At 39.6% G+C, this 25,875-nt stretch overlaps 1 protein-coding gene across 1 annotated transcript in view; it reads left to right on the plus strand.

The window, feature by feature from the left end:
- Positions 1-25,875, plus strand: part of LOC117525329 (target of Nesh-SH3) — a 113,981-nt gene that overhangs the window by 36,697 nt on the left and 51,409 nt on the right. The window contains exons 8-12 of the mRNA XM_034187170.1: positions 13,679-13,858; positions 14,829-14,897; positions 15,635-15,816; positions 16,034-16,075; positions 20,791-20,839. Of these exons, the coding sequence (XP_034043061.1) occupies positions 13,679-13,858; positions 14,829-14,897; positions 15,635-15,816; positions 16,034-16,075; positions 20,791-20,839 (522 nt within the window). The remainder of the gene's footprint in view (positions 1-13,678; positions 13,859-14,828; positions 14,898-15,634; positions 15,817-16,033; positions 16,076-20,790; positions 20,840-25,875) is intronic.

The raw sequence follows: 25,875 nt of genomic DNA on the forward strand, positions 1-25,875 counted from the left end.
ATGGTGACAAAGTTCAGTTTCAGTTTGTACAGGGGTCAAAAGTTACAGTTACTCCAATTGTGTTCAAAGGTCATGCAAATTATTGGTTGAGTTAACAGGGTTTCAAAAAGGAATAGTTTGGACCATATCATGCTTAGTTATCATTTTACGGGGTAACATATGTCACATGTTATAGAATTCAATGGATGTCAACATTATTTGACCTTTACTTAGAGCCCAGCCATTCAACACAGTCAAACTATTCCATTTATTAATCCAAGTAGCTCAATCAACAATTTGCACCATTTTTTTTTTTTTTACTAAAATTGGAGCAACTTTAACTTTTCAGCCCTGTACAAACTGAAATTGACCTTTGTCACCATTCGTAAGGTTTTTACCCCATAACTCCATACCATTCAGTCATAGACAGTAAAAACTATACCTTTTTGGAATCTTTATGATCAGACAAATAATGTGGTATAGTTTTCAATATGATTGGAGCATTTTTATATTTTAACCCCTGTGTAATTCTTCAATTGACCCCTACCTGGCTGCCGTCAGTTTTTTTTTCAAAAGAGCAATGTCAAAGGAGAATTTGTGCTGGATATGGTGATTGTATCACCATGTGAAGTATTGTTTTCAATTATTTGCTGCACTATTACTTCTTCTTCTACTTATTAATATTCTAAATGTTTATATTTTAAAATAAGTATCGATACCATTTTAAAACTGAAGCGTTTTGCTGTAAATGATTGATTCATCATAATGTGTATGCAATAAATAATGATCTATTTACTTATTCATTTTCCACCTCCACCCACAGAAAAGTCTCCCGAATGTTAAAATCCCAATGTTGGAAGGTACGTCATCTAGCTAACATGTTAACCGCCTCGGTTTTAAACACTGATTTACTTCCTTTGGCTCAAAGAGCAACAGTTTGACGACAGCTTGTAATTAGGAATTGGTGTGAATTTGTGAGTCGGAGTTGAAGTTTTTTGTGAAATACTACAGAAATTACTCAAGTGAATATGTCACTGTTTGGTATGTGTTTTATTAAAATGAATTCAAATAAAGATGGAATGGTTCCCGGACACCTGCCTCTGGATGATTTCTAGCCTTGTCCAGCTAGAACCAAGTCCAAGGGTAAATCCATAACACATTGGGGGGTTTATATGTGCCATCAGGACTGGGAAAACTCTGGAATCCATTATGGTTAGATGGAGTTAGCGGTTGAGGAGAAGAACATTGAGCTGTTTGAATCAGCTTGATGCCGGTGCGGTCTGTAAAATGACAGATGAAGTGAAATTTGAAAATTCAATAGCAAAAAAAAATAAAAAATTGAGCGTGACGGGCCCTGCGCGCTTATTGGCTCGAGGTATTCCCATTATAGGTTGTTTGAGTCAAATAATTTCAAACCCTCTCTGCTGTCTGGCACAGAGCTCAGATAGATTTTCACACTTCATTGCTTTAAATGAAGGTGACTGATTTACTAAAAACCATAAAACATCTTTGTCTGCCTCCCCACTGAGGGAACCCTGCTCTACTCAACACCTCACCCTTTCCAGAGCAGAAACACAAGAGACCAGAGTACCATAATGTCACAAGTGAGTAAAATTACTCTGACATCGAGAGCACTGAGCAAACAAAGATACTGTATGTGTCCAGAGGGCTATGTACCTGAGTGAAACATTAAAAAAAACAGTATAAATATTTTATGCTCTCATGTAGAGCAGGTAGCTCAGTGGTTAAAGGACTTGGGCTCCAATGAGTAGACTTGGGTTTTCTCTGCAGTCACGCTACCTGTTTGTGTCTTTGGACAAGACACTTGGGGCCTTCTTGATTAAGATTCCAGGTATGTTGTGCTAAATTTCACGGGCAATCACAACTTTTGCACGTTGAGGTGGAGACATTTTGCGAGTGATTTATTAAGCGTAAATGTGCAATTGATAGCTGGTGGTAATGTGACATAGACAGCAGTATGTAAATGAGGATTTTTGCACGTGTTAATGGTGGTAAGCACTAAATTAAATCAAATTAACCACTTCAATTACTGGGCACAGGTGCAAGGCACCTCCTTATCCAGATCTAATATACATGGAAGATAACTCAGTACACAAATAGCAGTATATTTTATTGATTTATCTAATGCTGGCTATATTACGAGCAGCACAGAGGCTTAGTGGTTAGCACTGCTGCCTCACGGCAACAAGGTCATGGGATCGATTCCCACCTGTGGCCTTTCTGTGTGGTGTTTGTGGTGTTTGCAGGTTCTCCCCGTGTTTGCACAGGTTCCCTCCAGGTGCTCCGGTTTCCTCCCACATCCAGCATCCATGTAGGTTAGGTGGACTGGAAACTTTAAATTGTGTGAATATGTTTGTTTTTTATATGTTGCCCTACGACAGACTGGCATCCTGTCCAGGGTCTATTCTGCCTCATGTCTTATGACTTCTGGGATAGGTTCCAGCCCCCATAACTCTTAACTGGAGTAAGTGGTTGAAGATGAGTGAGTGTCTATATTATATTACACTATCATTGCTCCCTCAGTGTTTGCCACTGATTACACTCTGTGCTGTCACTACATCCTCTGACAGGCTGTTCCATGTATCCACCACTCTCATTGTAAACAAGCATTTTCCCAAATCCTGATGTGACTTTCTTTTCTTTTCATTTCTTTTTAGTAATTTCTTGCTCTGACCCATACGGCTGTCATCTGATAGCGATAGTTAAGGAGCACATTCACTTGCAGTATGAGACCTGTGATGCATAACTGCATGTTCACATGTTAAAAATTAAAAAGAAAGAAAAAAAGCAAAAATCTCTTTTTTCCTGAGGTTTACTTGTTCTTCCAATCATGGTATTTAAGCACACCGATGCATGCATCAACCCACAAAGATAGGTGTGCACGCTGCTCACACACCTCAGAGCCTGTGAGGGGTGAAACATTGCTGTCTTGCATGCACAGGCAGCTGTGTGCAGTTGTGTAACACACAGACAAATGCTGTGTGTCGGAAGGACGCACAGCTCTGTGCACACAGACGTGTGGATCATCCCACCAACCCCAAGATATGCACATTTGTTTATTTGTGTGACACAGCGTGACACATCAATGACTGCAGTTATGATGCATTGCACCAAAAATGTCCTCTGGTCCACCTGTTACATATGGAGACATTTACATTAAAGAAATGAACACAAAGTAAACTGTTGACATCTTTAAATCAGCCCGAGATTTATAATGAATGATTTTTCTTTTAAAAATTATGTGTAGAAGGAGGTGGCGGCCTCTCTGTCGCTGTAACGGCAGTCTGTCAAATGCAAATAGTTGACGCCATGGCTTCAACGTCACAACATGCAAACAAAATCAGCACCTGCTAAATTTCCTTTGTCCATGATAAATGATTTTTTATGCGCAAACCTCACCTATTTGCATATTACCTCCCAGAATTTGCTCACTCGTGTGGACAAACCCCAAATTGCATATTCATAAAGGCAAAGGCTCTAAATGGACAATATTTTGCACATTTGACAGACACAGTCCTCAGTGCACTCTGTTAGTAAATGCAGGTGTATTTGCAAGTACAGTGGCACTTGCACATGTTTTTACACACGCAAGTAAATCTGTTTTGTTCCAGTCCATCGAGCTGTGCGCCTTTTCTGGGGAAGTAACCTATGATGGACTGGAATCCTGTCCAGGGGAGTGATGGAATCCAGGGATAAGCTCCAGCACTATCATGGGCCTCAGGCCCTACATATATAGGATTTTCTTCTTCATTAGTTACAGGGTGAATGGTTAAATACAAACTTCCATTATTTGATCATTTCCACTAAAAGCACAACTTTAATGTCAAATTTAACGGTCTTTTCCATTGGAAGTTGTGAAAACAACACAGGCCTTGTAGTCCTGTTCCAGGGACTTTGGGGCTTTGCTTTGCCTATTTATAGTTCACCAGTTCACCCGCTCATCCAAAATGGAAAATGGCTGAGATGATCTCAGTGTATTTATTTGGAGAAAAATTATTTCAATGCAGGGCTTTTCAACTCCTGGAACAAGAGAGGAGAATGGACTAGATGGAACAGAGGGAGAAACATAAATGAGCTGCCAAATTCAAGTCAAATCAGTTTTATTTGTCAAATATATGTTAAAACAGGGTCAACATGAAATGGGGAGAAGACACAAGTCTCTCAGAATCAGTGTCTTATGGATGTTTAAATGTATAATAATAAAAACGGATTTTACAAGTATTTAAATAATTAAACAAAATTAGAAAGTTGAAAATAAATCAAATTAAAAACTCATAAATAGGGAAAGATTTGCACATGTATATACAGCGTTATACAGTTAGATTTGTATTTGATGAATGTTGATGGAAATTTGTGTTAAAGGTCTGGGATCAGATGTTGGGGCAGTGTGCTGCTCAAATCCACCACACTACAAAACCGCCATGAGTCCTGGATGGCAACCACCGAGGCAGACAAACGGTCCATCCACACCTCTTGAGCATAATTATCTTTCTGCATGCAACCAGTTGAAATATGGACAGCCATCAGGTCCTGAACACTGGATCATACTCAGAGGAACACGCCACATGGCAAAAATGGCGTAAGTGACATTCTGTCACGGTTTGAATTTTAAAAAGGTACACCTCATCTGAGTATCCCTAAATAACCACTCATTTGACGTAAAGTCATTCCAATTGGACCCAAGGATCCTCTGAAGAGACCTACTACCAGAAACATAGAGTTATCTCCTTAAGTCACCAGTTAGTGTCCAAGCACCAGGGGCCTAAAGACTTGGATCTCCGTTCTCCTGCAAAGATATCGGCATCACCAAGCACCCCATCGAGCAAACTCATGACTCCATGAATGCTCTCTGAATCTAAAAGGCCAAGGACCCAAAAAACGTGGACGTCTCTACAAGTTCAACACTTTAATGGAACACAGCTTCACTTCTGATTGATAAGTCCAGGGAAACAATGAAAGCCTATATCTTAGTCTTGATCCTGAACAATCACAAATGTGATATCAGTCATCGTGATGGCAATTTTTCCCTTTTTTTTGAAGAGTAAGCTTATGTGGAAGGACAGCAGCCTATCAAATGTCTGTTGGAATCAGGAGCAAAATGTTTAATTTGTTTTGTTTTGGTGGTTTGTTACACCTCTGTTAATTGGTGTCACAAAACAAACAGCGGATAAAGAGTTTACACATTTTATGCCATTTCAGTTCATGATATGATGACATTGGAAGATAAGTGTTTTATTCTCACAACCCTGTTCACCTACTCCCTTTCCCAGAGGACCATCTATCACTGCTGATGATCCAACATGTTGTGAGCTCAGTGCATGTTTCCACTTATCGGTGTTTCTAGATTTTGCACCAGTGAGTGCACTCGCTTGGCATCCAGTCCACAACAGGCTGAACACAAGGGTGAAATGTTTATTGGACGATGTGAATTTGCTTATTGAATAATCTGACATGTTCTTAGATGGATTTGCTCGTACAGTAAAGGTTGTTCAGTCGGTTCTGATCTCGTGATAATAAAGGCTCATATGTCACCATGGTATAAACAAAGTAATTTCTACCATATTTTGTCTAATTGGCATCCTTATCCTGAGCATAGATTATATTTGTTAGGACTTTTAATTACAGAGAAATAGAGTTGAGGTCATGTATTTAGGTACAGCTTGGCTGAAATCCTTCAAACACTATTTTTAACTAAGTGCATATTTCATGTTATCAAACAATTGCAGAATACTTGGTTCTTTGCCATTGGAGTTGAGCTGTCAATTTATAGACGGGGACTCAAGTCCAGGTGTATCTGCTTGAGGGTTCACGTCTCAGTCTATGGACATGAGACTTCATCTCCATTGTCCCAGTCCACACAAAAGTAAATTGGAACCATCAACCTCCTACGGGCTGGCGTCCCATCCACGGCGAGTTCTTGACTCTCACCTGCTTCATGCATCAGTTCAATGAGCCAAGGGTTGGCCTGGTGAGGATTATGCTGTCTTTCATAAATTTCAGAAATTGATGTAATTCTTTTTTGAAGCTTCATATTGGATCATTGGTCTAATTATGGGTTAACTGGGGCATCGCTGGCTGTGTTTAAAGGTCCACCCATGGAACCAGTGATGTATTGTGTTTAAGACTGGAATTTCTGTGTAGGCTCTCAGTTGTCCAGGTGGTTTCCATAGTAGAGAAGCTTGAATCTTCAACTGGACTGGGTTGCTTGACGCGAGGACATCCTCGCGTCAAGCAACCCAGTCCAGTTGAAGATTCAAGCTTCTGTACTTTTTAAGACTAGAGGAAAAGAAAAATAGTGATACATCCTGAGGAAAACTGTGGCTCTCCGTAAGTCAGATTCATCTTTTGGAACTATCTCCAGTAAATTTAAAGTACCACTAGCAACTGGGAAATCGAGTAAATGAAAACATAAGAACTTTGAGGCCATATGGACTCGCTCAGAAAGGAGGCTCAAATTACCACCTAAAGGTCCAACAGAACCCTAATAATAGGAATAGATGATCAACAGAACAAAGGCTGAACCTTTTAGACAAATGTTATCTTGTTCAGATAAACAAAATTAGAAGTGTTTGGCCTGAAGGATCATCATATATGTGGAGGAAAGTGTTGAGGTTCTAATCAGCATCATGCCTTAGGTGTTTTTCTGAGACATGGACTGGTGCACTCCATAATATAAATGACCTCATGAAAAACTAACATTATCTGGAAATTCTCAAGCAACACCTCAAGATATCTTCCAGCGGGACAATTATCCAAAAGCAAAGTGAACGTGCTCGAATGGCCAGGCCAAAGCCTAGACCTCAGTCACACTGAAACTTGTGGACCAAACGGAAACAGGGGCAGCACGGTCGCTTAGCGGTTAGTACTGCTGCCTCCCCCATAGGAGGTCCCAGGTTTGCTTCAGAACTAGTCCTTTCTGTGTGGAGTTTGCATGTTCTCCCTATGTTCAGGTAGGTTGCTCCCAGTTCCAAAGATAGCACAGCAGATAACAGAATATTTGCAGAGGAATTCTGCAAATGGTGATAGAAGTGTTGGGAAAGGGTCGTAACACGAACCCGCAACACGGGGCGCAAAAGAACGGACAATGGATAAGACAAAGAGTAACAATTTAATGTTGTGAATCGCACAACTAAATACAGATACAGATAGTGCCAATTGTACACAAGGTGACGTGCGGGCAGGCTCGAAGATAGGAGACCTCTGGCGATCTGAGAGCCGGGACCCACACAGCTTCCACCACCAACGGCCTGAAGAACACTGGAGCCGCCAAGTCCTGAGTCCCCAGGTAGTCACTGTCTTCTGTTGCAGACCCTGGTACTGCTGGCAGAAGATGACAAAACAGTTAAGGTGAGTGTGTATCCACACACCCAGTAATCCTTGGAACTAGTTCCTTCGGGAGGGAGAACCTCCACCTCCAATAAAGAACAAACGTGCAGCTCCTGTCAGTCGCTTCCTTAGGAGGAGTGAGAGGCGAGGACGTCGCTGACTCTCACTGTATACCACTCCAGCAGGGACTGAGACGCAGGAACACGGCTGCAAAGCAGAATAATAATGATAATAATATCGTTAGATACAGCAGAGAAGATTACCTTTGACGGTAGTAGATTTCTCGGCGAGGAGGTGGAGTAATGATCCGGCTTTTATAGAGATGACGGTGATTGTTGACAGCTGGTGCAAATGAGTGACAGCTGTCACTCTGTCTCGGCGCCCTCTCATGCTTGAAGCCCGCACTCCAAGCAGGGCGCCGACTGGTGGTGGTGGGCCAGCAGTACCTCCTCTTCAGAGGCCCACACAACAAGAAGCACCAAATTTGGCACAACTGCTCCTTAGACATCACACTTTTGAAGAAAAAAAAGAGGACTGGCCACTCGAATTTTCAATAGATAGCCAGAATTAAAGAATTACACAGGGGTCAAAATTAAAAGATGCTTCAATCATATTGAAAACTATACCACATTATTTGGCTGATCACAAAGATTCCAAAAAGGTATATTTGGACTATCTGTGACTGAATATTATGGAGGTATGGGTTAAGAACATCAAGAATGTTGACAAAGGTCAATTTGGTCTAATTTGGGTAAAACGTGATGCAAATTAGTGGTTAAGTTAATAATAGGGTTTTAAAAAGGAATAGTTTGCTCCATGTGTCATTCTTAGTTATCATGTTACGGCCTAACATATGTCATAGAATCCAATGGGTGATGACCTTGTTTGATGTTTACTTTGGAGACCAAACATTCAACATAGTTAAAGCTTTTCCATTTATTAATCCTATTAGCTCAACTAATTTCAACTTGGCTAATTTCAATTAGTCTGTCTCTTAATCCAGCGGTTCCCAGCCCTCTTCTTGTCAGACCCCTAACCTGTAGCTTTTCCAACTCTCCCTGCTCTGCCAAATCCTGATTAGCTCATTCAGATGTCTGCTAGCTCTGGATTGGTTGAGCATACCTGAATAAGCAGCTTTTGGATGGAAAATGTGCTAATTAGAGATCCCTGAGGACCAGAATTTGGAAAAACGTTTTTTTGGAAATAAAGCAGACATTCTAATTGACACGTATTAATTGGGTAATATTGGGTTTTGATCAAAAGTTTCTGGAACCCTACAACTGTACTGATGATGTACAGATGATATTTAGGCACTTTACTGACTTTATTATTTGTGGTAAATACCTTTAGTTAGGTTATGAAATGTAATATGGTAGATTAAGTTGTACTGTACTTGCATTCCATTTGATGAGATCATTCATTTTCACCAATCTCATTGTTTTCGACAGGATCCAGGTTTAACTGGATTCTTGAACTTTAATCCACTCCTGTCCTCGGGACTGCGTTCATTTAAAATGACTTTATTTGACTTTGTGGCTTTGCAGCTTTGTTCTGGTTGGACACTTGTCGATAGTTTTCCTTTGTACTTGAGTTGATTGATTATCGGGCTTGTGACTGGACTGGTTCCTGTAGCTTTATTCGTTTTACTCTGGAAATATGTCTCAACAGTGCCTGGGCCAGTTGGCTCATTTTTGGACGGGTTCTTTTGCGACACAAGCCAGTGTTTGCTTGTACTGGAGTTTTAAAAGCGTTGCAAGTTTCCTAATGATTCATACGGAGCTTCTCCCTCCAATCCAGTCTGACTCTTGTTTGAACGGAAATATTGACGAGCGAAACAAAACAAATGCAGTTTTGATAGAAAACACATCTCTGGAAAAATATGAGAATATTTTTCAAATCTGGGGGTTCCCCCCTCTTTCACTCTCTGTTATAGCCTCTGGCAGCTTTTGACATGATTCCTCATGCAAAGTTCCAATATTTCATTTTACGCTGAAGCACGAGCCAAAGACTGTGCTGTAGGGAGGACAGAAAAAGTCACAACATGGAGAGATAGTCTATTATTTGAAGTATTGTAGCCTGTGGAAACATTAAGTGATTAAATGCAGAGTAACTAAATCAACAGTTTTACTGTAAACACACAGCAACAAGAAGGTTAGCGCTTCTTAAGTGAGAAAACCCAAAGACAAGTCTCACCTGACCCTGTGGTGGTCCTCGGGACCCCACACCCTGCATATATTCCCACATCTCCATGTTCCACCCACATTTGATGACCTAAGATAGGTGGGGTTGACCAATTGAGTTGGTTGATCAACAGAACATTCCTGATTTTGGTCATTAAATACAGCTTAAGCAGGGAGCGATGGAAAATAGGCAGTGTATTGGGACTCAAGGGGTCTGACTGGATACCTAAGGCAGTGTTTATGTAACAGTAACTGTAGATAGGCGGGAATGTGAGAGTCAATGATGGTCTGCCTGTATGTCTTCACTGTGTGATGGAATGGTAACCTGTCCAGCTTGTATCCAGTCTTTCCTTCGCATAAATTCTGTAAATCTAAAACAAGCTAAGTAGTTATGAGGATGGCTAGATGGGTTGGAGTTAGACAAACCTTTGTACATTCACACAGCTGTCACCTGTGTTACAGGAGTTAATGCCAACGAAATGAATAAATACAAAACACTTTGGCTGTGCTGGAAAATGGAAAGGTATTCCGAGGCATGTACCCAGTAAAACACAGGTAGCCAGTAGTCCACCACTCCCCAGTTTGTTAACACAGTAACTCAAAAACAATAATTGCTATCATTTTGAAAGGGGGATATAAGGGAGATGAAACTGGGTGAACTTTGACACAACAGGTATAACAGAAAAGCAGTGTTCTTTTGCTTTTGTAATACCCCACAGGCCTGTCTGTTACCGGCTGGATGACGGGGGGATGCTGGATGGATGATGGATTAGAAGCAGGTGTGGTTGTCAGTGAGAGAATGGAAATGCTTAGCATAGAAATGTACTAAATCATTAATGTAAACTTTTAATTTGTGAATGTGCTTACATTCAAAAACTGAAGTGACACAGTCATACCTCTGCATAATCCTGTGGAAAGGATTTTGCATGAATTTATTCCCCCAAAGAAAAAGAGAGCGAGGAAGATGGTTGAGTGAGGTGCATAGTGAGTGGGGTCTGTGAGAGAGAAATATACAAATGTACAGCTCAGAAATGTACAAAATCAGAGGTATAAATTGTCTTTTTTCTGATTAACAGTGGTTACATTCTAAAAGTCATATATCACAGTCACAACACTACACAACCCCACAGAAAGAATTTTGTATGAAAGCAGCCAGAGCAGATACTTCTTCCTTCCCTTTCTGTCCCACTATGAATGTTTTTGAAGTTGCATGCAGGTTGAAATGAACTTGTGAATTTCTTTTACTTCCAAGACATTAAATTTTGAAAGTCAAAGTTTGTTAATATGCAAAGAGCTTGATTTCAACTGAAAGCAAACATACCAGAAACACAGCAGGTACTGAACACTTACACTACATCTTCGTTATTTTTATTCTAGCTGCTTTTTTGGACAAATGTGTGGAAACATGAGCTTGTCCTTCAAAAACTTGCAAAATTCTTGTTGCTGGATGTTATAGTTTTGGTTTGGCACTCCAAAACAATTTACAAGTCTAATTATGGTTCTAAAATAAATATTTTAAAGCTTGTTAATGTGTTTGTAAGGTGAATGGTTTTCAACATGCCTTGGTTCCAATTGTAGAATTTAGAGTAGAATTTTTGGGTGGTCAGATAAACAAACAGAGCAGGAGTTTGGCTGTTCTGAAAACAATCCATCTCAGCGTGGGAACACTCTAAAATCAACGTAATTGTTTTCATGTTGATACGTTTCTGTGCCATGGTTGCAACACATCACATGCACATAGATCTAATTTTGACAACTTAACTATGAATGATGAATGATGTTCTATTAATGATTTTTCTGCCACAACATGCCATGCTTATGCCACACTTCATGACCTAAACAAAGCTCCATCCTTGACCTTCTGTCCTCGGCCACTCCTCCTCAACCCCCAACGTTGAGATGAACAAATGACACTTGAAGTTTTTCTAACATATCTATGGACTCTCTATATGTGGAAAGGCAGAAATATTTAGATTCTTCTCCTATCACGTTAATGGTCAGACGGATCCTCTAAATGTTGGACATATTTGTGGGAAGTTGCTGGTGTCTACCACCTTGAAAAAAAAATTAAACAGCTTTGTGGTAAGTAGTGAGTACTACTGTCTCTTTATAAATATAACGGTAAAGGATTCACAGGGCAGGATTTGCATGCATTAACCCTCTGGGGTCCGAGGGCATTTTTTGGACAGTTCACTCGCCTGGCATAAATGTTTTATTATTGCTGTTAACAGCTCTCCCTGCATCCCACAATCAGGTTTTATGTCTCTTTTTTTTCAGGACAACCTGTGCTTTCAGAATATATATGTTTTGTTGTGTTTTATAAGTGTAATAAAGGTATACAATCAAAAATAAAGCGAAAAATAATTTTCCACACACATTTATTCAAAACACACAGCAAACTATAATAAACAACTGTTTTGAGGTAATTTGAGGTCTTGTGTAAAAGACTGTACAACAAAAAGGTTCAAACAATAAACACAAATGCACATTTTGAACAATATATACAAAATGGTCTGTGCGTTTTGTTGTCCATTGATATGGTAAACAGTGCTTTACACAGAGAAAGCAACAGAGTTATCCAGTAACATTCATATGCAAACTAGTGGAGTAATCCTGAATCCTGATAGTTACACACTCTTTGTTTGAGCACGTGAGATTGTCATCAGAGGCTCTCCGTCTGCTTCACTGATCGCTGTGCGTAATGGCGCAGGGCGAATTAGAATAGTATGTACTCATTGGAGCACCCAGGGGGCTATTCAAACAGGCCAACTAGTAACATATCACTCCTGAAAACGATCTTTAGCTTTTCACGTGCGGTAAATCTGCCCTACGATTGGATTTTGGAAAACCATGTGACGGTGAACCAATTCTGATTGGACACTCACATTGCGCACGTCATCACACAGTTTCTATGAGGAGTACAAAGATGGCCGATGGCTGGCTCAAACGTCTGCGGAGTTAACTTTTCAGCAAAAAAAAAAAAAAAAAAAAGTAAGTTTCTATCTCATATCATTAAAAAGTTATTTATAATTTAGTAAAGCTTGGTCTTAGCCGTCGTATATGATGGCGTCGGTCCCAGAGGGTTAAACATGCACAAGTGGAAATCTCATACACAAAATGTACAAGTGTGTCCAGCCAGACCAAGAATGTGAACAGCTGACAAAAAAGTTCAGAGCACAGAGGGAATTCTCCTTCAATCTCTGTGCATTAAACCATTACACATTTACAGTTGTTGGCTACCATATTAATGTTTAAACTGTCATTTATTACTCCTTTAAAATGGGCCATATTATGTCTTTTCAGCAACATCACCTACCAGGTGTCATAGTTTGTAGCCAAAAATACCTCACAGGCACCAAGGTGCTGCATCCTTGAGAAAGGCATTTTAATAACTGCCTGTCGCTTTAAATGAAAGGACCTGCTACATGCCACACCCCTTTTCGAGTGCAGTCTTGTTACATATTTTGTTGTGGCTCTCTAATAACCCTGTTCCTGATTCTGCTCAGTGCCAGGTTGTTCTAACCTTCACACCGTCATGATCTCAGACTAAGGTCCAATCCAGCACACTAGAGTATTGCAATTTGGCCAAAGTCCAGTTTTTTTGGCTGCAGTAATCAGCAAACAGCCCCGCTGAAGCCTGTGCTGGCCTGTACTTATGGTGACTCATGCTTTGTTGTATGTCCTCAGCTGACGTCCATCCCTAGGCTCTGCAGATTTGGGCTGAATCCTCAAGAAGAGAGTTCTGGCAGAAAGTGCGGTGTTGTCTGGAGAGAAACCTGATCCTAATGTGCATGAGAACGGGAGGATCAGCTCTGCATGTGCATTATCTCACAGGTTTTCACTTCAAAACAACAAACGCTCAACAGTTCCCAAACTAGAAGACACGCAGACGGTGCAAACCTCCACTATCACCAAACAGGACATTTGGCAAATGTTCAGAAGGGATTTCAGTAAAGCTTTGTGCAGTGTGTGTGTGTGTGGGGGGGTAGATGCACAGTAGGGTCATGGAACACCTGATTAGAGGCAGATCCAAAAATAGCAAAACCCTTGACGGAGAGTGACAGCTGTAGATGGTCAGAATAGATGCATTTATTTAACTTTGGAAAGCTTCCATGTTTTCTGTAACTGAAAGGCCTAAATGGGATACTTGTGTCCTGTCCCTGCCTCCTCAGTGAGACGTCAGAACATGAAAGTCCGCATCACTGCAACAGGAGACACCATCGTGATGAAGTTCTTGCGGCCGAGTCCTGACACAAAGCTGGAAGGCTACATCCTGGGCTACGGCAGCGGCATGTTCTCCAAGCAGTACATCCAGCTGCCTGAGAATGGAGAGCCCTACGAGACCGAGACTGGTACGCAAGGCTGCTGTGGTTTGTGTTTGGGGCTGTGTGGTCATAGCTCAAAATCTATTGGTCCAATTGAGTTGAGAATGAAGTGTAACCATGAGTCAGACATCTTCCCAGATTGTTTCAATCAAGGACACAAATCAGATGTTGAAAAATAGATTTTTCATTGTGGTGTTTTATTTGCCGAGTATAAGCTGCAGTTTTTTTTTAAACTGTTTGGGAGGTCTGTGACTTATGCTTTGATGCGATTTATACATCAAAAAACAAACAAACAAATTAATAATAATGACATCAACAACAACAATATTAATAATAATTATAATAATACATAAGTAATTAATAATAATATTAATAATAATAATAATAATAATAATAATAATAATAATAATAATAATAATAATAATAATATAACTATAGGGCTTTCCCAGAAATTCACTCACTAAACAAAGAAACTTCAACAATTCACAAATAAAATAATAAATAAATAAAGAGCTTTGAGAAAACTCAAATTAATCCTCATTTTTATTGTAGTATTTCCAACACTGTGAGTCAGCAATCAATTATATGTAAGCCAAATAATATACATTATGTTGTCCATCACACATTTTATTTGTTCATCTTGCTTTCTTTTGGAATTTAAAAGTCCTTTGGCACACACCACAAGCTAGGGCTTCCTGCAAAAATCCACTGTTCATTTCTACATACATGTCCATCTGATGTTTTATCTTCTCCAAACTGCATCCAGTAACATCCTGTATATTGTCTAAGGCATGTTTATTTGTCCATCTTGTTTATTTTTGGAATTTAAAAGCCCCTTATGTTAGTAACAGCACATGCTGTGGTGTGCACATGTTCTACACTGAGCTCCCGTTCACTGTTAATCTCACCCTCAGGTAAATGCTGTGTTAAAAAGTGAGTTCCACATCCACACACAGAAAAAAAGCTCAACAGGATTTTTTTCTTGGTTTTATCGTAGATGCTGAACCTAAGTACCTTATTGCTGTGCAGCCTGTCCCTGTCAACGAGGTGAAGAAACAGTGTTCAGGTAATGTACCAGTGAAGTCCTTAAGAAAAGAAAGAAAGAAACAAAAAAAGACTTCAGGTTTTGAATTGAAGTTGTTATTTTCCACTCAGGTAAAGTGCAGCTGGAAAAACCTTGCACTTGGTCATTGGGTCTGTGACGCCAACTTCAGTTCTTCTGTCTTGGGGAACACTCCTCAAAACCCCCTATGAGGTCAATGTGATGGCATGAGTGTCTTGACGAAGGGTGAGTTTCACAGTCATGGAGATTCTCAGTCATCCAGGTCATAGTATCCAATTTGGTTGAGCCAGGTCAGCTGAACTTGTTTAGTTTCCTGGAGATGTTTCACTCTTCATCTGTTCTATGCTGACTGGATAGTTTTTGTTATTCTCACCTTCATGGATGTACTTGGAAAAGCTTGCAGGTCTGGGAGGGTATTTCTGATAAGCTGAGATGTTCCATCATTGTGGCATAGCATCATTTTAACTATGGTGGGATTTTAAAGATGTTAGAAGATTTCTTTGATCATCATGAACTTTTACATACTCCGGTAATCTCTTGTATTTCTGCCGCGTCCGTGATGTTTTTGTGCATGCCCTAACATCACTAGGAGGTTTTCTGAAAGCAACAGTTTTGTGCAAAAAGTTATACTGTGGGGGCGCTATGGTTGTTTTTGCATACGTCACATCGTTTTTCATTTTGTGTTGTTATATCGACAGTGGATGGTCTTTCCTTTTGTGTTTGACTCAGTCATTACACAGTGCGATATCGTGAGAGGAGTGACAACTGGAACTACCAGACCTGTCCAACGAGTAATACAGTCATTGATCATCTGAAGCCTAACACAGCCTACGAGTTTGGCGTCCAGCCCAACACCGAGGACATCATTGGAGAATGGAGCAAACCAGTCATCCACAATACAAGCCTTGGAGGTATATATCATGTGAAAAAAAAAAGTTTTCAAAAAACAATCAACAGTTATACAACCAAGACAATTTTACATGCCATCACTGGAGAGGAATCCTCTTGTTTGATCATTGAAGATAATTTGCATGTTGAGTAAAGCCTGTTTTAGTATAAGTCAGCCATGTGTTTTCCCCTTTGTATTAGTTCCACTGTCTTGATGTCAACTTTTTTTTGTTCTTGTATTTACAGAATAGGCCATTCAGAATCTTTTTAAACCACGTCCTGTCAAGCCTGTGGTATGTTTTGGGCACATTCTTCTCACAACTTGTCTGCAGCAACAGTTTAGAGCAAAATTGTTATTATTATTATTATTATTATTATTATTATTATAAAGCACATCGCTCAGGATTTCAAGCAAAAATATATTTTCTGCAGTATAAGTACCTTTTTTAAAACTAGTTTTCTGAGGTCTTGTGACTTATATACAGAAAAGTCACATATTTGTTGTTGATAATAATAATAATAATAATAATAATAACAATAATAATTAGATTTCCAAGCAAATATTAAGGGTCCCAGCACACTCCCTTTCCCCTGGTCATCACAGATACAGACCAGTCTCAAGCAGGGACAACAGAGAAGCCTCAGGCAAGATCTGCATGATTTTTAGAGCATGTTATTGCTCTGAAATTCATAAAAATATGCTTTACAGAACCATCTACTGGCACAATTCTACCAAATTTGGCACTGTGGTTATAACAGAAGTCATCCATACATCTGCCAAATTTCATCCCAATTGGTTATCCCATTTATTAAACAACCCATCATAAAGTAAATAGCTTTGCATTTTGTCAAACTCAAAGCAACCCCCCCTCCCCCCCAAAAAAACAAAAACAAACAAACCTGTAAACAGAGCAAAACATTTCAAAGTTTCTGGCCAAATTTCTCAGAGTCATGAAGCACAGAACATTTTGACACCAATCTGGCCTTTCTGTGTCAAAAATCCAGAAACGAGTTCACATTGGCCTATTTTGCATATTTCCGAATTTTGCCAAAAATGTATCAAGGCACAAATGGGTGTGGCCTATACCAGTTGAAATCGCTCACTTCACCGATCACAACAGTATAAAGTTTTCTATGCATGTCTGAAATTTCACGTTATTATAAGTTGTTTCTGTCAAAACATATTTATTATTTATAGCGCCACCTAGCGGCTTTTACGGGCATTTTCTGTATATGGTTAGGTTATTGTGTGTTCTAACAACCTGCTAAATTTCATGCCATTTGGTAATGCCACTAATGAGAAAACCTGGTCAAACTCAAAGTCAGGAAACGTAAACAAAGTAAAAAAAAATCAAGGTTTTTGGCTAAATTTGTCAGAATTTCAGAATCACGCTTCAGAGAAGTTTGACACCAATCTGGCTTTTTTGCATCAAAATCCCGAGGCGGGTTCGTGCCAGCCTATTCTACATATTTCGCAAATTGGAAAAGCCTATCCTGGCACAAAGAGGCGTGGCCTATACCACTGGAAAGAGCTTAATTTACCGACTGCAACAGTATAAAGGTTCAGATGTTCAGACAGATCACAATTTATTTGAAGCTGTTTTTTTTTTAAAGCAGTTTTATTATTTATAGCGCCACCTAGCATTTTTTTGCTGGCCATTTACTGGCTCTACACACCATAAACAGTTTCTGGTTGAAGCTGGAAAATTTGACAGCATTTGGCTGTTAAAGAGGTGATTTATCATCATCTTTATTCTGACAGTTAAAACAACACCTTGTAGGACTCTCACAGAAAAGCTACATGAAATTTTGAGCAATTTGTACATTTGAAATTCAAATTAAACGTGTCATCTAGTGGTGCAGTTACACCAAGTTTGGCACTGGAACTGTAACAGAGGCCATGCATATACCTGCTCAATTTCCTGCCCTTCGGTGATCCCATTAATGAGAAAATGCATCAAGAAGTGAACTCAATGCCATGAAAATTGTAAACAGCAACAAATTTGAAGGTTTGTAATGCAATTATTGAGATTTGCCAACCAGAGAACGTTTTAACACCAGTCTGGCATTTCTACATCAAAAATCCAGAGACGAGCTCATTTGGGCCAGTTTAGCATATTTTGTAATATTGCGAAAAAATATTCCAAGCGCGAATGTACATGGCCTACATAGTTAGAATGGGCTCACTCCACCAATCGCAGCTGTATAAAGTAAGTAAAATTTCCTGTGGTTGACCCCATGGATCAAAAGTTATTAGTAGTGCTAACACATTTTTATGAAGTATAGCGCCACCTAGCGTTTTTCACTGGCTATTTTTTGTATACGGTTAAGTTTTTTCTGACATCTTCTAACCCTGTAAATTTCTTATTTCATCTCTGCCTGGTTTAGGCTGTCCAAATACTTTTTTTTGCCTATAAAAAAAACAAAACAAAAAAACAATACAAAACCAGCACCAAAACAAGAGGGTGAACAAATGTAGACAGAAACCACATGCAAACACACAGTCCAGAACAGATCAGATTCTAAAAGTCCCAATTTTAAGAGAATGTGCTGTTGCTTCTCTGGCTGTACCCTTCAAACCGGCCAAAATAAGAGGTACATGGGTTTTATAAGGAACAGAGGAGGAGTAAATTATCTGTATTTCTTTCAGCCTGAGCATCTTCATGTTATATCTCATATAACCAAACCAGAGCTTGAATCAGCTGCTGCCTCATTTCATTCATTAAATCACAGAAGCAACACGTATATATATATAAGACAACCCGAAATAAAAGAGAAATAGTGCTTTTCACAAACTGGACCTCATTTCTGGCATAAAATACAGTCGCTTACTCATCAATATAACTTTGTTGTCATTTGGAGTCTGTGAGTCAAACCAGCTGTCGGGTGGGTGTGTAGTCGTCCAGTGGTCCAGCAAAAACCAGGTCCCAGATCCAGTTTTGGTGACAGCACCTCAGCCAGAGAGAAAGAGAGTAGAATCGTGAACTGGAACTCGACAGCACAGAAAGCACTAGTTCCAGCAGTGTACGAGGTCTATTAGAAAAGTATCCGACCTTATTATTTTTTCAAAAACCATATGGATTTGAATCACGTGTGATTACATCAGACATGCTTGAACCCTCGTGGGCTATGCGAGAGTTTTTCACGCCTGTCGGTTACGTCATTCGCTGTGGGCAGTCTTTGAGTGAGGAATCGTCCACCCTCTTGTCGATTTTTTCATTGTTTAGAATGGCTCAGAGACTGTTGCTTTGTTTGATAAAAATTTTTTCAAAACTGTAAGGCACAACTGAGTGGACACCATTCAATAAATTCAGCTGGTTTTCGGTAAAAATTTTAACGGCTGATGAGAGATTTTGGTCTGGTAGTGTCGCTTTAAGGACGGTCCTCGGCGCCTGACGGCGATCTGCCTTTGATGGCTGGCAGCGTCTCGCCGTTTCAAGTTGAAACTTCCACATTTCAGGCTCTGTTGACGCAGTAAGTCTCAGAGAACAGAGAACTTTCAGAAGAAGTCAGCATGAGGAGTTTATTCGGACATTCATTGTTACACGGTCATTTTGTAATGGAAGAACGTGCGGGCAGAGTCGCATGTCGGGCTGGACCCGACCGCGGGGGGTCGCGGCAGGAAAAACACCTCCGTTGGAAATCTTAACGGGCAAGTTGGAACATGCCCAAGCTGTTAAACAATTTCTCAGTTACTCACTTGTTGAAAGCCATTAAAAGCCGCCTGAATTCTACAAATGGTTTTCAACACGGAGGTGTTTTTCCTGTCACAGCGCACACAGATTTGCCGAGTCGTCACGGAAACGACTCGGCGAATTTGCGCGTACGTCTTTCATTAAAAAATGTCCTTAAACAGTGGAATGTCCACATAAATTCCTCATGCCGGCCTCTTCTGAATCTTCTCTGTTCTCTCACGATGTCCTGGGTGAATTAAGCCTTAAATTAGGATGTTTTAAGCTCGAAACAGGCCGACGACAGCGCCTGGAAGCGCTGCAGGACGTCCCGCTCCGTGGGAAGTCCTTACACCGACAGAAACACCCCATAATCTCTCATCAGCCGTTAAACTTTTCACAGAAAACCATCTTAATTTCTCGAATAGTGTCCAGTGTCAAAATTTTGATAAAGCAACGCGCGCCGTCTCGAGCAGCGTGTGAAACAAAGGAATTCAGCCGAGAGGGCTGAACCACATCTCACTCAAGGCCTGCCCACAGGGAAATGACATCACCGACACGCGTGAAAAAACTCACGCATGCGCACGAGGGTTCAAGCATGATTGGTGTAATCGCATGTCATTCAAATCCATATAGTTAAAAAAATTAATAAAAGGGTCGGTTTATTATCTAAGAGACCTCGTATATGAGCTTTATTGTATTTTAACAGGTGCAACTTTTAAGCTGGTGTGACTAACATGCTGGAAAACACCGGAGATCCTGGGGCATAAATGACCCTTTATTTACATATTTATAAACTGAGTTGGTCTTCAACAGGTGGCAGGAATTAAAGTACAGGTTGCCCTTCCTTCTGTTTGTCTCAATAAATATTTCATTCCCGGTGTGTGTATATTTGGAAGATCAGAACATGTGTTCTTTTCTCTGGAGCGTTTGCCTCATCCGTTTTCCATCCCAGTGCAAAATGGAAACAGCACTGGTGCAGCCAGAGCGGTCCGAGCCCACAATGATCTGTGGCTGGTTAACGTGCAGAGCGTGACATAAGATGGTGATGAGAAGAGAAAGGCTGCTTTGGGTTTGTGTTTTGTCATGTGGTCCTGGCTTCGTGTCTGCTGAGAAGCTGCCACAACACTGGGCCTTCCACACGGAAACTTCACTTAGCAAATTTCCCACCTGGGAGTTTAAGGATTCAACATGGAATAAAAAGCCTCAGAGTTACATAACGGGGAGAAAAGAGAGGAAAAAAATTCAGTGTGGGGATTTAAAAATAAGTCATGTGATTTGTGATCTGTTCCAAAATTAATAGTAACTTTATCTGCTTTTTTTTTTTGGTCTTACAGAAACCTGTTGCGGGAGCTCGACCTTCCATCCCATTTTCTCCTCGTCACGGTAAGAAGCTGCTTTAAGTCTAACCCACAGAATCATATCTAAAAAACTGTTAGATTTTTCTTTTTTTAAAGATTCAGTAAAATATATTTTTAATCATTTGTTCATGGTGGTATTTGTCTTGTTCTTCTTCCAACATTCCTCTTCCAACATTCCAGTTGACATTTTTTGGGTTGTCTTGATTATAAAAACTTGACTTTAATCAAAGTGACATGACCAGAAATTGTCTTTGGCCTTTTTGGTCTTTCCAAGTTGTGAACTTGTCATTACAAATACCGAATGACACTTAATGACAGCAGTCATAAATGTCTATGACATTGACATAATGTTTATGACACCTTCATAACTGTGTCATGTGCCAGTTATGACAGTATCATGACACTATTATGATGATACCTTCAAGTAAAGTGTTACATTTTTCTGATAAGTATAATGAAGAAGACACTCTGCTGTTGCTTCTGAATGCAGAACAGTTGATGAAGATTCACAGAATCTCTCTCAAGCTTAATATACTGTTTTTTCAGTGTTAATTGACTGTAATTTTTTTATGTAAATCTACTATCCATTCTAGGTTAATCTACTGTCTTTTATGTTAATCTACTGTCTTTTATGTTAATATACTGTATTTTTTATGTTAATCTACTATCCTTTCTAGATTAATCTACTGTCTTTTATGTTAATCTACTGTCTTTTCAATGTTACTCTACTGTATTTTTTATGTTAATCTATGATTCTTTCTAGTTTAATCTACTGTCTTTTATGTTAATCTACTGTCTTTTCAATGTTAATATACTGTTTTTTCTATGTCAATCTACTGTCTATATACATACATACATACATCTTCAATTGCCTGTCCCAGATTGGGGTGCGGGGGCAGCAGCTCCAGTAGGTGACCCCAAACTTGCCTTTCCCGTGCCACATTAACCACCTCTGACTAGGGGATCCCGAGGCGTTCCCAGTCCAGTGTGGTGATATAATCTCTCCACCTAGTTCTGGGTCTTTCCTAGGTTCTCCTCCCATTTGGTCATGCCTGGAACACCTCCCTAGGGAGGTGCCCAGGGGGCATCCTTACCAGATGGCTGAACCACCTCAGCTGGCTCCTTTCAATATAAAGGAGCAGCGGCTCTACTCTGAGCGCCTCTTGAATGACTGAACTCCCGAGGAAGCCCATTTTGGCTGTTTGTACCCTTCAGTCTAGTTCTTTTGGTCACGATCCAACCCTCGTGACTATAGGTGAGAGCAAGAATGAAGATTGACCAGTACATCGAAAGCTTCGCCTTTTGACTGCGCTTCCTTTTCATTACAACAGTACTGTAGAACGTATACAGTACCATCCCCGATTGTGCCGATTCTCCTGCCAGTCTCATGCTCCATTGTCCCCTCACTCACGAACAACCCTGAGGTACTAGATTGCCTTCACTTGAGGCAAGACCTCATTCCCTACCCGGAGTAGGCAATCCATTGGTTTCCTGCTGAGAACCATGGCCTCAGATTTAGAGATGCTGATCCTCATCCCAGCCGCTTCACACTCGGCTGCGAACCAATCCAGTGAGTGTTGGAGGTCACAGGCTGATGAAGCCAACAGGACCACATCATCTGCAAAAAGTAGCAATGAGACCCTCAGCCCATGAAACTGAAGACCCTGCTACCCCGACAACGCCTCAATATCCTGTCCATGAATGTCACAAACAGGTTGGTGATAAGGTGCAGCCCTGGCAGAGGCCAACCTCCACCGGAAAGGAGTCCGATTTACTGCAGAGGACTCGAACACAGCTCTCGCTTTGTGAGTACAGAGATTGGATGGCCCTGAGAAGGTACCCCCTCACTCTATACTCCCGCAGCACCTCCCACATTATCTCCGGGGTACCCAATTGCACGCCTTCTCCAAGTCCACCAAACACATGTAGACTGGATGGGCATAATCCCAGGCACTCTCCAGGATCCTTGTAAGAGTGAACAGCTGGTCGGCTGCTCCAAGACCAGGACAAAACCTGCATTGCTCCTCTTTAATCAAAGGATGATCGGCTGGACCCTCCTTTCCAGCAACTTGGAGTAGACTTTACCAGGGGGGGCTGAGTAGTGTGATGTCGTTGTAGTTGGCACACACTCTCTGGTCCCCTTTTTAAATTATGAGGACCACCACCCCAGTTTGCCATTCCTTTGGCACTGTCCCAGACCTCCACACAATGTTGAAGAGATGTCTCATCCAAGACAGTCCCTCCACACCCACAGCCTTCAGCATTTCTAGACAGATCTCATCAACCCCTGGTTATTTGCCACTGTGGAGTTGTTTGACTACCTCAGTGACTTCCAGTGACTGAAACTGATGATAATCTCCCATCAGCTTCATGCTCTGCCTCTAATACAGAGGGCGCTCTAGTGTGATGCAGGAGTTCCTCAAAGAGCTCCTTCCAGCATCCGATTACTTCTTCAGTTGAGGTCAACAGAGTCCCATCCTTATTGTATGCAGCTTGGATGGTTCCCCGTTTTTCCCTCCTGAGGTGCCGCAAGGTCCTCCAGAAGCACCTTGGTGCCGACCGAAAGTCCTTCTCAATGGTTGCTTTGAACTCCTCCCACACCCACTGCTTTGCCTCCCCCACAGCAGAGGCTGCTGCCTTCAGACCTGTTGGTACCTTGCAACTGCCTCCGGAGTCCTCCGAGATAACATATCCCCGAAAGCCTCCTTCATCAATCGGACGGCTTCCCTACCACCAGTTAATTTACTATTTTTTCAGTGTTAATCTACTCTCTTTTTTATGTTAATCTTCTGTCTTTTCAATGTTAATCTACTGAAAACTGTATTTGTTGTCTTTCTTGATGCCTGATTCTGTTTTTTTCTCTCTGTTTGAGGTGCGGCTCCATCCAGAGATGGGGGTGATGTCTGTTTTCTGTAACCCTCCTGTCCTGTGCACCAGCAACATTTCCTTTATATTTGTTTCATGAATTGTTTTGTAAATTGTGTCTGTAGCATGGCCCAAGCAGTAGGTCACCCCTTTGAGTCTGGTCTGCTTGAGGTTTCTTCCTCAAATCATCAGAGGGAGCTTTTTCTTACCACTGTCAACTGTGTGCTTGCTCTGGGGCTTTATAAGGTTAGACCTTACTTGGGTGAAGCACCGTGACTTTGTTGTGATTTAGCGCTATATAAATGGAAAAAATAAATAAATGAATAAAAAATAAATTGACTGTTTTTTCTTTGTTAATATACTGTCTTTTTGATGTTAAGCTTCTGTCTTTTCAGTATTAATCTACTCTTTTTGATGTTAATCTACTGTGTTTGATGTCAATCTACTGTATTTTTATGTCAATTTACTGTCTTTTTGATGTTAATCTACTGTGTTTGATGTTAATATACTGTTTTTATGTTAATCTACTGTCTTTTCGATGTTAATATACTATATTTTTGAAGTCAGTATAGTGTCTTTCCGATGGTAATCTACTGTTTTTTTCAGTTTTAATCTATTGTCTTTTTGATATTAATCTACTGTCTTTGTTATGTTAACCTACTGTCTTTTCAATATTAATCTACTGTCTTTTTGATATTAATCTACTATCTTTGTTAGGTTAATCTACTGTTTTTCCTATTTTAATCTACTGTCTTTGTTATGTTAACCTGCTGTCTTTTCAATATTAATCTACTGTCTTTTTGATATTAATCTACTATCTTTGCTAGGTTAATCTACTGTTTTTCCTATTTTAATCTACTGTCTTTATTATGTTAACCTACTGTCTTTTCAATATTAATCTACTGTCTTTTTGATATTAATCTACTATCTTTGTTAGGTTAATCTACTGTTTTTCCTATTTTAATCTATTGTCTTTGTTATGTTAACCTACTGTCTTTTCAATATTAATCTACTGTCTTTTTGATATTAATCTACTATCTTTGTTAGGTTAATCTACTGTTTTTCCTGTTTTAATCTACTGTCTTTGTTATGTTAACCTACTGTCTTTTCAATATTAATCTACTGTCTTTTTGATATTAATCTACTATCTTTGTTAGGTTAATCTACTGTTTTTCCTATTTTAATCTACTGTCTTTATTATGTTAACCTACTGTCTTTTCAGTATTAATCTACTGTCTTTTTGATATTAATCTACTATCTTTGTTAGGTTAATCTACTGTTTTTCCTATTTTAATCTACTGTCTTTATTATGTTAACCTACTGTCTTTTCATTATTAATATACTGTTTTTTATATTAATCTACTGTCTTTGTTATGTTAATCTACTGTGTTTTTGATGTTAATCTACTGTCTTTTCTATTTTAATCTGCTGTCTTTGTTATGTTAACCTGCTGTATTTTCAATATTAATCTACTGTCTTTTTCATATTCATCTACTGTTTTTGTTATGTTAATCTACTGTGTTTTTGATGATAATCTACTGTCTTTTCTATTTTAATCTACTGTCTTTGTTATGTTAACCTACTGTTTTTTATATTAATCTACTGTCTTTGTTATGTTAATCTACTGTGTTTTTGATGATAATCTACTGTCTTTTCTATTTTAATCTACTGTCTTTGTTATGTTAACCTACTGTTTTTTATATTAATCTATTGTCTTTGTTATGTTAATCTACTGTGTTTTTGATGATAATCTACTGTCTTTTCTATTTTAATCTACTGTCTTTGTTATGTTAACCTACTGTTTTTTATATTAATCTACTGTCTTTGTTATGTTAATCTACTGTCTTTTCTATTTTAATCTACTGTCTTTATTATGTTAACATACTGTCTTTTCATTATTAATATACTGTTTTTTATATTAATCTACTGTCTTTGTTATGTTAATCTACTGGGTATTTGATATTAATCTACTGTCTTTTCTATTTTAATTTACTGTCTTTGTTATGTTAACCTGCTGTATTTTCAATATTAATCTACTGTCTTTGTTATGTTAATCTGTGTTTTCTATGTTAACCTGTCTTTTCTACGTTAATCTACTGTCTTTTTGATATTAATCTACTGTCTTTGTTATGTTAATCTACTGTGTTTTCGATGTAACCTACTGTCTTTTTTATATTCATCTACTGTCTTTGTTAT

The sequence above is a fragment of the Thalassophryne amazonica genome, chromosome 14, assembly GCF_902500255.1.
Source record: "Thalassophryne amazonica chromosome 14, fThaAma1.1, whole genome shotgun sequence".
Classification (NCBI taxonomy): Eukaryota; Metazoa; Chordata; class Actinopteri; order Batrachoidiformes; family Batrachoididae; genus Thalassophryne; species Thalassophryne amazonica.